Source organism: Anabrus simplex, chromosome 5, assembly GCF_040414725.1.
Source record: "Anabrus simplex isolate iqAnaSimp1 chromosome 5, ASM4041472v1, whole genome shotgun sequence".
Lineage (NCBI taxonomy): Eukaryota > Metazoa > Arthropoda > Insecta > Orthoptera > Tettigoniidae > Anabrus > Anabrus simplex.
In genome coordinates, this window is record NC_090269.1 from 201,588,125 (window position 1) to 201,603,986 (window position 15,862).

At 39.6% G+C, this 15,862-nt stretch overlaps 1 protein-coding gene across 1 annotated transcript in view; it reads right to left on the reverse strand.

Moving 5' to 3' along the window:
- The window catches only part of LOC136873913 (uncharacterized), a 210,435-nt gene that overhangs the window by 72,408 nt on the left and 122,165 nt on the right, over positions 1-15,862 (reverse strand). Inside the window, exons 5-6 of the mRNA XM_067147250.2 lie at positions 4,632-4,751; positions 4,472-4,526 (exon numbers count right to left, since the gene is read on the reverse strand). Of these exons, the coding sequence (XP_067003351.2) occupies positions 4,472-4,526; positions 4,632-4,751 (175 nt within the window). The remainder of the gene's footprint in view (positions 1-4,471; positions 4,527-4,631; positions 4,752-15,862) is intronic.

Consider the following 15,862-nt stretch of genomic DNA (forward strand, 5'->3'; position numbering starts at 1 on the left):
TTGAGTCGGCTAATATTTATCTTAGCTGTTTTAGCGGGAATATCTCAGCACTTCCTCGCGCGTCAAGACGGTACTTGAGATTACAATGCAGTGGGTATCGTTCTTACCGAGTGTAGTATAATGGCTTATAAAACAAAGTTTATTACGGAAGATTAATTATTAGATATTGTTCACAATGATTATTCTGGTGATGAACTTATTCCTGAAATAGACTCAGATAGTGAAAGTGAGAGTGACGAGGAAATTCCGATTCCCGAATCCCATTGGCCTATAAAGGAAAGTGAAGTGCCTGATACATATCATCCTAGTTATTGTCCACCTGTTCCATCGTTTAGAGAGAATTCAGGTATAAACGTTCAAACAGAAAATGAGCAGGATATTTTGAGTTAGGTGAGTATTTTCATGAATGACGATTTTTTTCAGTATGTGTGTGAGCAGACCAATCTATGCGCGAGTAAGGCGATAGGCGCGACGCCCCGGCCTTTCACGAAAAATTCATTCATGCAATCGTGGAAACCGATTATTCCAAAATTCTTATATAAAATGTACTGGACTGAAGACCCTGTTTTTTATACCCCGATATTTTCTAAAACATTGTTCCGAACACGCTTCCTTCATATTCATTCCTTTCTTCACTACAGTGACAGTAATCATTATGCCGAAAATACAGATAGGCTGTATAAAATTAGACGTATTTTGGAACCTGTGACACCAGATATCACACCCTAAATATTTAATAGAGTTTAGCACAAAGAATCATGTTTCTAACATTTATAGTTCAGGAGTAATGGTAAATTTTATTAAGTAATGCACGTTAAGAGGGCTGGGCATGAAAATGGCTGGTCCAGGAATTGAAGTGTCCCGCTCAAAAGCAGGTACTGAACGTGTTAAATTCCAAACCTCTCCGCAGCGCTGATATGGAGTGAGGGCATATGACGATGTTGATGGTGATTCGTCCGTCGGATGGAGACGTTAAGCCTGAGCAGATCCCTTGGTGCTATTCGACAGGAGTTGGCTATGTGCTGGTAGCGGGTTTCACCCTCTCCCTACCATCATATATCACGTAGTTCATTTCATCTCATTAACACCCCTGATGAGGTTGACATCAAGAAGGGCATCCGATCATAAAAACCCGTCACAACAGATTCATCTCACCTCATACCCAACCCCGTAGAGGAAAAGGACAAGGGTTGGGCAAACAAACAGAGTTTTATTTCAAACTAGCATTCTGATGACGAGTGTTTAAAGGGGCCTAACAGTTAGGTCATTGGCCCCTAATGGTACGAGGTGCAATGAAATGAAACAATAAATAAAACTTCAAAATGTATCCACTGACTAGAAATTAAAGCAAATGATGATGAAAAAATGATCATGAATTCAAAACAATCCTGTTCACCATGTCTTGTTTTCTGATAAGATGCTTGTTGTCCAATGGGTCCAAAATCCAGGTCATCGGCTCCTCATAATGATATTAATCAACAGTAAAGCAGAAGTATGGTGTTCCTCCCATTATGGTATTAATCACAGGTAATGTATAGACTCATGGTGTTCCTCGCTTGGTGGTACTAATCACAGCAAATGTAGACCCATGGTATGTCACACATAATAGCAACACTCACAAGCAATACAGACCCATAGTGTTCCTCACGTAGTGGGACTAATCACGGGCAAAGCGCAAACCCATGGCATAAGCTAACTTTCAAATAGAGAAATCCGGAAGATCCTTAAGCGGAATTTTTTTAACAACACACACATGCGTAGTAAAGTCTTGAGACATAATGAAAAAGTAACGTCGACCCATCGTGCTCCTTATGTAATGGTACTATTCACAAGTAGTCTCATGGTTCTAAGTCCATCGTCCCTTGGTCGCCTCTTATGACAGACAGAGCATACTGCAGGTGTATTCTTCGTCTGTGTCCCCCACCCACAGGGGGTTTAGCATTCTGAGACTGAACGGTATTTTGTTTTAATCTTATCCTCGCAACTGTCCAGATTTTAATGAGGAGACATCCATTCCTTACCCTGTTAGTATGAAGGTAATTCCAAAAATAAGGTCCCTTTTATATATATATATATATATATATATATATATTCATATACATACATAGACCTGTTTATTTCTACAATGGTTTACATCATTTTACAGCTTGAACAGTTACTTATTTTTCAACATAATCACCATTTCGGTTGATGCATTTTTGTAGACGCTGTGACAGTTTTTGTACGCCCATGGCATACCAGCTCGCCGCCATGCGGTTCAGGAATCTGTGAGCGATGCTTCGGGAAACCTCAGGAACCAAACTGAAGGGATCATCCAGGGTGATCCACCGATCTTCAGGCACGATTTGCTCAACCTTCACGACTGCCTCAACGGAAATTGACAGTCTTCCGCTCCTTTGTTCGTTCTTCGTTAATTTCAGTCGGACCGCCGCAAACTCTCTACACCCACTTACGAACATTTTTGACATACATGTATGACTCACCATACACTTCCGTCAATTGGCGATAGATTTAAATCGGATCAGTACCTTTTGCGTTAAAAAACTGAATAAATGCGCGCACTTCGCAACTGGCGGTAACATCCAACAGGAGCTCCATTCTCAACGGCTGCCAAGCCAAGACTGACTGCCTCAGCGCGGCGTGTGCATGTTTATATGCGAGCGCGGGAAACACTCTTCACAATATTGTGACCAACAGCCACACAAACAGAGTTCTGTATTTATAAAAAAAAATAATGACCTTATTTTTGGGATTTCCCTTATATATACATATGTGCATTTCCTGACAAGAAGTGATCAGCTAAACATTTCTCAACTTCTCTAGTACAAGCACAACTGAAAGGAAAGAGTTCATTCTCACAGTTTCCTGGCTAGATAATGTATTGAGGTATATCTACATTTTGCCAATAAGAGGGTGCACTTATACGCTTTTATAGCCTGTTTAAATAATATTTTATATAAAATGCCCTAAATGCTGCTTGACACTTTCTCTTTAACATGAGCCTCGCTCCAGCAACCCACCGATGGCAGTAACCCAAAAATGTTAGAAGCTGTAAGGAAGATGGTTGAAGATCCTTACATCATACTTTCAACAATAGAATGCACCGTAAATATTGGGCCACCTGTAGCACAAACCATACTTCATGTATATCTACGTCTCTCAAAGCAATGTGCATGTTGGGTGCCCTATTCTCTAACACAGGGGTGATTAGTACCCTTTTATGCTGGAAATGTATGATGGGAGGACAATCCAAAGACACCCACCTACAATGATGCAATCGGTGACAAAACTTGTGTATATCATTATGATCCCAAAACCAAGAGGCAATCTTCTGTTTGGTGCTTTTCAGATGAGGACACATCTACATCCGGAGGAACCTCTGAGGAACCGAGCATGAATGGAGACTGGAAGGTAGATATTTGAAAATTTGCCTATAATACAGTGACCACACCTGTTAGCAGTCTGATCAATGTAGAAAGTTGGGCAAGGTCTGCACTGACACTGATAGATGTTTCATCAGGTGCAGCTGAAAGGAGCTCTTAAGACTTGGTGGAATTGCTGTTAAATGTTCTGGTAGGTGAAGGCTAGACACAATCTTAGTTGCTTGATTGGCACCAATTCGAAGTCCTGCCGCAGAGATAAGAGTGTATTAATCCCCGGCTAGATGACCAATACAAAACATACATCAAATTAGAATTTTAATTCTGTGGAAACATGCATCAACCCAACACCATCTCATAGTGAAGAACCTCATTAAGGAATCCTTTTAAATAGGTAGCATCTTGTCCTGAAAACTTGCCCAAAGGTCCACAGGCCTAAATTACTGTGCATGTAAGCAAAGGAAAGAAAATTAAACCCCTTACAGGCTATGAACACCCTTGGAGGGGTCGAAGGTAAAGGCTTCCACCATCCGTAACCTCAGCACTTGATGGGGTAGAGTGGTTAGCTGTACGCAAGTTTGACAGAGATTTGTGGACAAAGTAAGGGAAGCTTGTCTCCACTGGTACTGTCATGTAATGAGAAGACAGGACTACTTAGTTGTAAAAACAGCTCTTTAATTCAACTCGCATGGAAGACCATTAAAGCGATGGACCAATAACATCCAGGCCGACATGCATGACATTAACTTAAAACCTGAAGATGTCGATAACAGACTGAAATGAAAGAGATATCGCCCCCATATGCCTGGATTTCGAGGTGGAGGGGGGCGACAAGTTAATAAGAACGCAGATACCTGTGTGGAGGAAAGGAAATTTTCCCTGTTCTCCCCTTTGGCCTGTGATGAACAAGTCAGCACCAAACAGTACTTTTGATGATGATGATGATGATGATGATGCTTGCTGTTTAAAGGGGCCTAACATAGAGGTCATCGGCCCAACAGTACTTTTAATACTATGAAAACTATTTAGTGAAGCTTGATATCCATAACCCTTTCACTCTTTATGTAATAATGCATAAGGTTGACTCTTACCTTCTTGGTATGGTGTCAAAACTGGTTTCTCGTCCACAGGTTCATTAAAGGATTCCTGCAAATTTTACCACACAAAAAATATGAAGAAAAAAATTAAACATCTGAAAAGCTATTCTTCACCACCAATACAATTTTAAAAGCACAACATAATTAAACTCACAGCAGCAGATGGTGTATTTGCTTCAGGTGCTGGGGTCTCATGAGAAACTCCATCCGATTTTGAATCTGGCCAAACAGTGTTTTCATTATCTACATCCACATCTGATGATGCAGCACCTTCCTGCAAGAGAAAACGATACACTGAACACAGGCATTAATAACTTCCATCCAGTGCAACAGTAAGTGAACAATCTGCAACAAATTACAAACACAGGTTCTTATTTGAATTTAGCTCCTAAGTTTGCAAGTGTCCCATATCATTTTAGAAGGGAACAGGCAAAGAAAAGCACTAGTTGCTGAATAAAATTTATAGTATTCATTACAGAGCATTTAAATATGCCTATACATAAAACTGTAGCAAAGAGGACAAGGAGAGTCAACAGAGTCAAAAGAAGGCTGTACCATGCTTAATGTGAGACGGTCAATGACTACAGTATAAACGAGTTGCTAGTTGTACGAGACTGTTGATATTGTGATCATGGCCATGAAACCTCCATTTTTATGCAGTTTCCAAACCATAGAAGGAGCTTTTCAGTTTCAAAAATTCCTCGTGCAGTAGATAGGAATTGAAACTCTGGCAGCCTTGACGAAAAGCCAGTGACTATGTCACTCCGCTTTAACGCCCCTTGGTCAAAAGACCACTGGGGAGCGGGGAAGCTATCCAGAGTTGTCTGCTGTAAACAGAAGAACCAAAAATCCATTCTAGTATCAAGAGTATGCAAGACAGTTGTTGAAAATGAAGTTTATACGGACTGCTTTAACTAAACTACAAAAATGATAACACTGGTAGTACCAAGATGGAGGCTTTTCTTACTGAAGGATAGCCAGGAGTAGTTTGAAAACCCTCCTGAAATTTTGAAAACGAAGAAGCATACAACAAAAATGGTTGTTATTCACGACAAAAAATTAGAATGCAGCAGATAATGAATCTAATGAAAAAGTAGGGTCCAAATAATACTGAATTCGAAGTATTTACATCATTGATAAGAAAATTTAAACATAATACTGTGCCCGAAAAATAATGTGCAGTTTCCAAATTGCCCAGGAATAATTCAAGATCAGTAGAGAAGACTCATTCTAAGCATCTACAGTGGAACCTCCATTATTTGTTTCCGGAAACTACATTTTTCTGCATTATTCGCTCAAATCATGTGGTCTCGCGAGCATCCTAATTAAATCATGTTGCAAAAATCCTGCATTACCAGTTCCTTGAATAAACTATTTCCCGGATCAACTGTCCAGAAATTTCAGTCCCATCAATGCTAAATCACGCGGTCTTCAAGAAACAGTATCTCACGAAAGGACGGCTACGTCCGGGAGTAGTCGTGTTTCGGTATCGCTCCGTGTCTTTTGTCTATTAGTAGTGCTCAAATGTAGTATCACGTCCGTTCGAGTTTGCCTCCGGAATGAGAATGTGCTAGACTTCGACGTGAAATATGAAAACCGTTGGTTAAACGCTTTTGTGAATGGTTCGGAGCTTCGTATCTCGGCTCACACACTGGCTTTAAATGGAACTATGTATCTGGTGATGTCACAACCAGGCGGGCCTGCCTGCGAGAAAATAACAGATGAACTCTAGCACAAAGATATCTGGTTCAGCGATTTGCGTGCTTTTACTGGCTTTGTCCAGCAACATACATCTGAACCCAGGACCCCAGCATGACAGCGGTATGAATTTCTTCTACCAAAATGTGGGGAGCATGTGTAATTCTTTGACGGACTTTAACCTCGCTTTCAGTGATGCCAGCAAAGATTGTATTTGTATCTGAAAGAAGTTGGGTTTTTTTTGTTTGTTTTTTTTGCCAGTTGTTTTACGTCTCACCGACGCAGATAGGTCTTACAGCGACGATGGGACAGGAAAGGGCTAGGAGTGGGAAGGAAGCGGCCGTGGCCTTAATTAAGGTACAGCCCCCGCATTTACCTGGTGTGAAAATGGGAAACCACGGAAAACCGAAAGTTGGTTAAATGATTCTGTTAGTGATAATGAACTGTTATCTACTGATTACTGTGTGTTTCGTCAAGACAGACAACAGGTCCATAGTAGCAAAGTGAAAGGGGGAGGGATTTTGATTGCTGTGAAATCTGCTCTAAGGCCAGTTTTCCGGCCAGAGCTGGCGGGAGACTGGGAGTGTCTTGTGGTCAAGGCCACCCCAACATCAGGGAGGTCAGTGTTTGTAGTGTGGTGCTACCTGCCACCGGACGAAGTGACTGCTAGGATGAGCAATCTTCGAGCAACACTGACCAACGTCACAGCTATTTTAAACCCGCAGGATATCCTTGTAGTTTGTGGAGACTTTAACATCAGGCATTTGGCTTGGGATCCTGGTCCCGTTATGAAACAAAGATGTGCGGAAGTCACGGAAGTCTTCTTACTTCTTGAAATCGTCAGTGAATTCCGACTCAAGCAAATGTGTCACTTCCCAACAAGAAACGAGAACTTCCTGGACCTTGTTCTAATCTGGGATCAATACTGTGGACACTTGGACTGCTTTGAGACTAAAAAGGTAATTACATCTGACCATCGAGCTGTAGAATTCACTCGATCTTTATCGCAAGTTATGCACCCCGTGCTGCAGAGGAAGTTAATGTTCGCATGGACTAAGGCTGATTTTCCTCAAATGAGAGATCTCCTTTCGTTGTGTCCCTGGAATTTAATCGAGGACTCCCCCTCCGTCGACGAGGCGTTAACCCTTTTCTACGACTTCCTTCGCGCTGTAATAAAAGACACCGTACCGTCCCGGATAGTTAGCACGCGGAAGTACCCATGCTGGTACGACTCTGAGGTAATAGATAAATTAAAAGAAAAGGAGAGGGCAAGAAAGAAGTTAAAAAAAAGGGCCATAATAGTGATTATGTGCAATTTTTTACCATATGCGGTGAATTTAAGCGTCTTCAGCTCAAAAAATACAGAAATTATATAACTTCGATGGAATCGAAATTAGCTGCCAACCCAAAGTGTTTCTGGAATTTTGTAAACAACAAACGGAGGTCATCTCGCCTGCCATCTACTATGCTTCAGGACGGGAAAGAATTACAGGACAAGAGAAGCATCTTGGACAGTTTTGCAGATACCTTTGAAAAGTATCACTCACCTGCCACACAGTGTAATCTATCCACTTCGTCCGTGTGTGATATAGGCCCAACTTCAATAGTGACCTCTCCAGCAGAGGTATCTTCAGTTCTTGCTTCTTTGGATACCTCCAAATCATGTGGTCCAGATGACGTACCCGCAATAGTATTGAAAGAATGTGCATCTGAGCTAGGTAGGCCACTTAGCATCATAATAAATATGTCATTCTCGTCAGGGTATTTTCCATGTGAGTGGAAGAAAGGTTACGTCATACCAGTGTTCAAGAAAGGAGACAAAATGGTGTTTGATAACTATAGGCCTGTTGTGTTATTGTCCCTGATTTCGAAGGTGGCAGAGAAGATCGTGTATAAGAGATTGTACAGTTCAGTTTCGCAGTACATTAATATAGAGCAGCACGGTTTTGTACAGAAACGCTCTACCGTGTCCAATATGGCGGTGTACAACAATTTCATATCAGAATCTCTCGACAGGAGGCAACAAGTGGATGTTGTTTATACAGACTTCTCCAAAGCCTTTGATTCAGTTCAACATGATGCTCTACTCAACAAATTGTCAGCATATGGGATAGGAGGAATTGCTCTGGAGTGGATAAGAAGCTATCTCACTAACAGAGTTTGCACAGTAAAAGCTGATGGTATTATGTCAAAGCCGTACCACACTACCTCAGGTGTCCCCCAAGGCTCTTTACTGGGCCCTCTTTTCTTTGTCATATTCATAAATGATATAACATCAGTTATACAACACAGTAATTGCCTTCTCTATGCTGATGAATCTTTAAGGTAATCAATAGGGAGTTGGACTGTAAGTTGTTACAGTCTGGCTTAAACCTACTAAGTAACTGGTGTAGAAAGTGGCTGCTTGGTTTGAATACTTCAAAATACAATGCAATTACATTTTCATGCAAGTTGGAACCAGTAAATTACCCTTACCATTTATGCAATTTTCAAATAGTTCGTGTGAATGAAATAAATGATCTTGCTGTGACACTTTCAAACTGCTATGGTCTTTCCTTCGAGAAACATTTAGACAAGATTTCTAGGAAAGGGTTTAAATTACTTGGCTTTCTGAAAAGAAATTGTTCCAAATTTGTTTCTCCTAGAACTCTAATAACTTTGTTTTGCACTCTAATCAGGCCATCGTTAGAATATTGTTGTGAGGTGTGGCTGCCTTATCAGCAGTATTTAATACAAAACTTGGAAAGAGTCCAAATAAGGTTCATGAAATGGATCAGCTACAAGGGTTTGGGTATTTCTCTCTCTTCGTCCAATTACGAGTCTTTTTGTGAGACTATGAGCATGAGAACATTGCACGCATGCCGCAGATGTGCCAATGCCCTCTTTCTTTATAAGTGTCTGATGAACAGAGTGGATTGCTCAACATTACTGGAGCTAATTCCATTACATGTTCCTCGTCGAAATACTAGGCAAAGGTATATTTTCATCTGCCTAAAGTGAGAACTGTGGCTCGGGCTAACTCATGGCTTGTGAGGGCACTAACATCACTGAATGAGGTGGGTGAATCAGTGGACATTTTTCACTCACCCCCATCTAAAATCAGACATGCCCTAATGACCTCATGAATGTAAGGCCCTATCTGTAAGATATGTAAATGTTACTAGATGTAGTTTAATAATGTAATTTATTTAAGGAGATTGAGTTTTACTTATTTATTTATTTATTTATTTATTTATTTATTTATTTATTTATGGTTTTGTAAATATGCATACAAAAAGGTCTCTTAGATTTAGTTTGAACCTGGTTATTATTTTAGGAAATTAGTGTTATTTACTTAAGGTGTATTTGTTGTATATTATGTTTTACTGAATCATCTTTAATTGGGAAAATAACCTGTTGATGATAAATAAATCTATTCTATTCTATTAAAATGGGCACAGTTGTTGAATATTCATGGAGCTCTTGGACATTATAAATATGACAAGATCTCTAGATTCATGGTGTCTGTTTTTACCATATCACATAGTAATGCAGAGTGTGAACAAATTTTTAGGCTGACAAAGAAGAACAGGACACAGTTCAGGTCATCAATATCCAATGGAACTCTGAAAGCCATTTCCATTTTGAAGACCAGAAGTTCTAAAGCATGTTATATAAACACATTTATTCTATTGACTTTCTGAAGAAGGCAGAGCAAGCCATAACTTCAGCTATTAAATCAGAATGAATATGTGTGTGTGTGATGGTGTAAATAATGTAAATAATTTGTGTGCATATAATTATGTGCAGCAACATACTCTTTACTTCAAAGTTTTAATTAAAGGTCATTGAATGAATCAATGCAAAGAACAAGCGAATGGTTATCCAAGAGTCAGTCTCTGAACACAAACAAATCGACATAGACTGACTAGGATACAGGATGCATCTTGTATTCACAGTCGAAGATTAACGATCAGATGAATATAAATCAGAGTGATGTATCGAACATTCGCTGGTCACACAGCATGTATCAGCGGCCTGCGGAAGCTTGTTCTGGCATGAACTTTATGTTGTCTAAATACTCTAACATGGAGAAAGTAGGACTAATGTGGCCCGCAGTTTAAGAAAACTTGCAATCCAGCCCACCTGCAAATTAGCGTAATTTGAGCATTCCCGTTCAACAGATTAATTAATTAATTAATTCATTCATTCATTCGTGTGTCCACATAAATATTGATTCTTCTGGAACTCGCAGATCATCTTGGGAGCATCACTTGATCCATGTTTCGAGAGATTAATAATAAATAATGTTATTTGCTTTACGTCCCACTAACGACTTTTACAGTTTTCGAAGATGCTGAGTTGCCAGGATTTAGTCCTGCAGGGGTTATTTTACATGCCAGTAAATCTACCAACATGAGGCTGAAGTATTTGAGTCCCTTCAAATACCACTGTACTGAGCCAGGATCGATCCTGCCAAATTGGGGTCAGAAGGCCAGCCAGCACCTCAACCATCTGAGCCACTCTGGCTTGGGGAGATTAGCAGATGCTCCTGATTTTTAGTGTATGCACACTCATAAAGGATGTCCCCCGATGCATGAAGGAACTCTCATTTCATTGAGTTATCCTTACATCTGGATACACCAACATGTAAACGATTGACAGACTTCCAGCAGAAAGGTTAAATCGCCTTCCTTTACCTCAGTCGATGGCAGATATAGTTCCCCTTTACACCTTGTAAGTCATGCACTTTCTGGAAAGCAAGACAATGGAGTTATTCAATATAGCTAGAATACTATGGAACAGTCCGACTCTTTGCCTGACTGGTGAGCGTACTGGCCTTCAGTTCAGAGGGTCCCGGGTTTGATTCCCGTCCGGGTCAGGGATTTTAACCTTCAATAGTTAATTCCAATGGCTCGGGGGCTGGGTATTTGTGCTGTCCCCAACATCACTGCGATTCACACACCACACATCATAACACTATCCTCCACCACAATAACACGTAGTTACCTACACATGGTGGATGCCACCCACTCATCAGAGGGTCTGCCCTTCAAGTGCTGCACTCGGCTAGAAATAGCCACACGAAATTATAAATTATTATAACTATGAAACACATAGTAGACACACCGAAGCGAGTGAAAGTGCAGAAAGTGTTTATTCTTGAGCTACCCTGTTAACAAATGAACACTGGCTTTACAAGAACTATGACGAACATCACATCACGTTATGTGCGAAATGAGTAGCCTATTCATTAGTGTAGGCGGCTATAGAAAAAATACAAGAGTTGAATCTTCTTGAAAACTATTAGATTTATGAAGAAAATGCATACGATTTTTAATGTAGAAAATTTAACTTCATGGCCAAACTGTCCACTTCATTTTTTGATACGGCCAACCGTTTACTCAATTTAGTTGATGCAGGGCAAAAATTAAACAACTTTGGGACATACACATATAAAATCCCTCACTACTTTGAAACAATGAAATATATCAAAATCAAAAGTATCCCTTGCATGACTCGGGATTTCAAGCTACATCCTTACCAAATTTAAGCTCAATTGGTTCAGTAGTTTTCAAGCCTGTCCGGAAAAAACGAACAAAATCTCATTTTTATTAATAGTATAAATTTGACTCGTCTTAAATGACGATGATGCTGCTACCCAGAGAAAATTATTCTTCACAGTATTATTTCGTAAAGTGTCCATGTATCTTTTCTGATTCAAGTGTCTAATCGTAACGAATGTTCTTGTTCCCACATACAGCAAAATTATTTGTTTTGTATTTCAGGGAACTTGGAGCTTAAAATAGATACTAAATATTTTATCACTCCTTCACACTTAGCCTCTTGTGACCCATGGAAACTGCAAATCACTACTTCATGCTGCTTGACTTTACACACCCACTCAAGAGATAGAAGCGAGATGCCCCTCCACTTGGAAATTACAAAAATCCAGTCACATCTGTTTGAGTCCATTCTATTAAGGACACATCATCATAATCTTTTCTTCACTCCAGCAAGTCGGGTGCGACTGCACACAAGCCTCCTCCAGTTTGTCCGTCCATCCACAGATGATGTTCATACATGTGATGCCAGTTAACCCCTCTAATTTGAAGGTCCTTGAAAATCTGAACTTCCCAAACATCACGAGGTCTTCCTCTTGGTCTTTTCTCAGGAACACTGCGGTCAAAGTATGCTCAAGGAGTCGTGTGGGGAGCCATTCTTTTCACACGACCATACCATTCTAGGGTATCCAGCAGGCTTCTTTCCAATCAAAGCGGCTGTCATATCCACATTCTTTATTTTATTCATTTTTGCTTTTTATAGACAAGAGCAGATGAACATTTCTGTTGTCCGAAGATGACTTTATTCAGTAAGTGTTGCTACTTCTAGACCATACATCAATATAGGTACTGTAGCGGTATAATTGTTGGGACTATGTGTAATTGCCGCTGCACTTGAGATTTGGTTCATGTGGAATTTGAGAAGCAGGAGGGTGAAGCTGTCATTTTACTTGACGCCATGTGGGGCAGCACAGCGATGGCTAGTTGTTGTGCATTTAAGATCCTTATTGGAGTGAATTGTGATGTGGCGGCGGGCTGTTTCCTCACCATTGGATATTCGGTGGAACTTCGTTGTTGCAGGCTTGGTTTGGGTGGCTCGCGAACTGGCTGTCGGCCGTTTTTCGCAGCGCACTCTGGTGTGGGCCGCTGGTGCCGTTGTTGTTGTGTGCCGGCTTCGCTCTCGACAACACGTCCGTGCTGTGGACTCTTGTTACTATGGCCAGTAAACGGTCTGTGTGTATCTTCAAACCACCCTAACGTGTGATTTCGGCTAAGAATCTAATTACTTTTAGTGGTGGGTGGTTAAAAGAAGATTATTTGTGTACAGTTTTTCTTTCAAAAGTCAAGTTTTATGTCACTGTTCTCTTTGCCATCAGAGCATGCTGTAATACATGGAAATAATGTCACCACCATTGTAAGTTGTGAAGTTTTTTTTTCCATTGTGAAACAGTCAGCACCTTGGTAAGCCCAACTTTATATGTTATACAAATTATCACAGCCAGACTGTACGGTGTCACTTCGTTCAAGTTGCTGCTATACGCATCCAATATGTCGGCTCGGCATGCAATATTAATTTTTTTTTTGGACTGAAGATACATTCGCCTTCAGACCATGTTAAGCCATATGAACTGAAGTTCTTTTTGTGGTTGAAATTATCTAATTCAACAAAATGTAAATATGCCCAACCAATTATGTTATATTTAGGCGAGTAAAAAATTTTCAATTGAAAAGAAGTACTTCTATGTGACTTGAACCGCAGTTGGTAACTGTTAGCATGTGGTTTCAAATGATCTGCTCTTTTAGCAGGAGTTGTGACAAGTGAAATTGTGTGTAGTCTGTTTGTATAGTTAGGAAGGCATCTGAATTTTTAAATTAATGTAACGTTTGTAAATTTCACACCCAAGTGAATACTGAAATGTGCGTTGGGTTGAATTTTATTCCATTTTCTTTTAATAATTCAACTTCATTTGCAGCTATGATTATTATTATTATTATTATTATTAATTTTTTTCTTCCTTTAAATTTCGATTTATGGTTACTGTTTCTGAAGCTGCCCTCCATTTTATTGCATTGTTGTGGTTTTGATTAGCGCGCATTGTCGTGGCGTAGGTCAGTGTTGTAACAATACTTGAGATGTTCTGACGCTCCTTGTTGTGGTGAACTGGGTCACGGGATGAGTGTTTATTTCTTTTATATTATTGTTACCTTATGATTGTTTTCTTTTAAACTTTAATTTATTTTCGACGTGGGCTCTTTTCTTATTTAAATTTTAGCATACCCTTATGTTACTCATGACATTATCGTTCTGTTTGGGGATGCGGATAGATGGTTTCATTTAAAACGCTTCCGTGTTCACAGAGGTATCTCAAACCATGTAATTATTAATGGTAGTTGGGTCTGTTGGCTTTTAATTGTTTTATAACAAAGTAAATTGTAAATGGATAAATCAAAAGGGGTTTTTGTACCCAGAAAGGTGTACCTAAGATTAAAAATTACAAGAGTACTCATTAAATACTAAAAAACAAAGGTTCCGTGCTCGAACAGTATTTGCTATGGGGTTCAAATTTAAATGTCAACTCAAGTTTATTTCTTTTAGAACATCTTATTGTACCTTATTAATTGGTTGAGGTTGTACACATTCTGCTTGGTGACCATGCTTGGTGTGGTAGTCCTCTTGAAAATGAGCCTTGTCATTAATTTTTTAAATTATTCAATTGATTTCAATTTGATTTATATATTTATATTGGACCACCCACCCTACTTATTGTTTTTCTTAAATAGTATTAAAATTTGGCCCTTAAGTGTGACGGTGAGTGTTATTGTAGTGAATTGCTCTATCCTTTAACTCCTTCCACCCTCTGTTATGGTCATCGACCTATTGGTTTTGCCCAGATTCCATCGCTTCCCTATCCTGTGTTTGTTTTTTATCGAGGCCTTCCCTCAATAGTTGGCGTGATTTCGCGCTGGGAGGTGCCTCTTATCTCTTTGGTGGTTGTGCCAGAAAGTGAAGACCTGGGTTGCGGAGTTGATTGCCCCCTTCTTTGGTTGTTGATATGCCACAGTACCATATATATTTCGTACAAGCTGATCTTGGAAACTAATAGAAATGTTTCAGCCCAAAGCATTTGACGTACAGCATGATAGAATTTGGAAGCTTTCTGTATTCCGTTGCTAATCTCTTGTTGTATGGTATTGTCTGACAACAGAACACAGTGTACTGGAAGTTGTCTACAATATCTTATCTCCATTTCTTAAATCAACAGTTGGAGAGTTTCTACTTATCACCAAGCCAATTGTCTTGGTAGTGCCGATTTTAAGACCTATAGTTGTAAAAGCTTCATTCTAAACATCCTATCTAGCTTGTACTTCTGCTCCCATCTCACCCCATACCATTAAATCATCAGTAAAAACCAGGGAATTTGTTGTTGAATCTTTCTTAACCACTTTAAAAACTTCCCCCATTATACTTTAAATAAGAGTGGTAAAAGATAACTTTGTACCGTTTTTATCGACCTGATAACGAGATAAACGTGGTCATATGGCGTTAGAATTTGCCCTGCACGCAAGAAGATTCACTTGGTTGGGCTATACATTAAAAAAAGATATACGGACACAATGAATCAAAGGGACCGTGGTTATCAAAATAATAAAATACGGGTGCAGAAAGTCAAAGAAGCCGTAACATGTCGGAGAAAAATGCTAATTTGGCGATGCAGACAGCCCATGGTTTCGGGAGTTAGACGTGCAGACCGGCAGAATCCTTGCGGCTGTGATAAAAAAAAGAATAGAATGCTTTTGGGTGTTAAAAAATCGAGTTGGACAATAAAAATTTTCACTGCAACGGGACGAGATTTTCTACGCAGAAGAAACCGTCGTATACAGAAGGAGGAAGATTAAGCTAAAGAATTAGTACTTCAAGCGAATCTTAAAGGATCACACCAAAATCTAGCATTTTACCCAACAGATTAAATAATTAAAATCAAGAGAGAAGAAGTTTAAACACTTCGTTGGTGGCCGTAACTCCAATTCAAACTTTGCGTATTGCATTAAACGAGATAATAATATATACACTGAAGATATTAACGACAGTGAAATTGAGAGCTGACTAAATTGTATTCTTCAAGTCTTGTCACTAGATTCTATC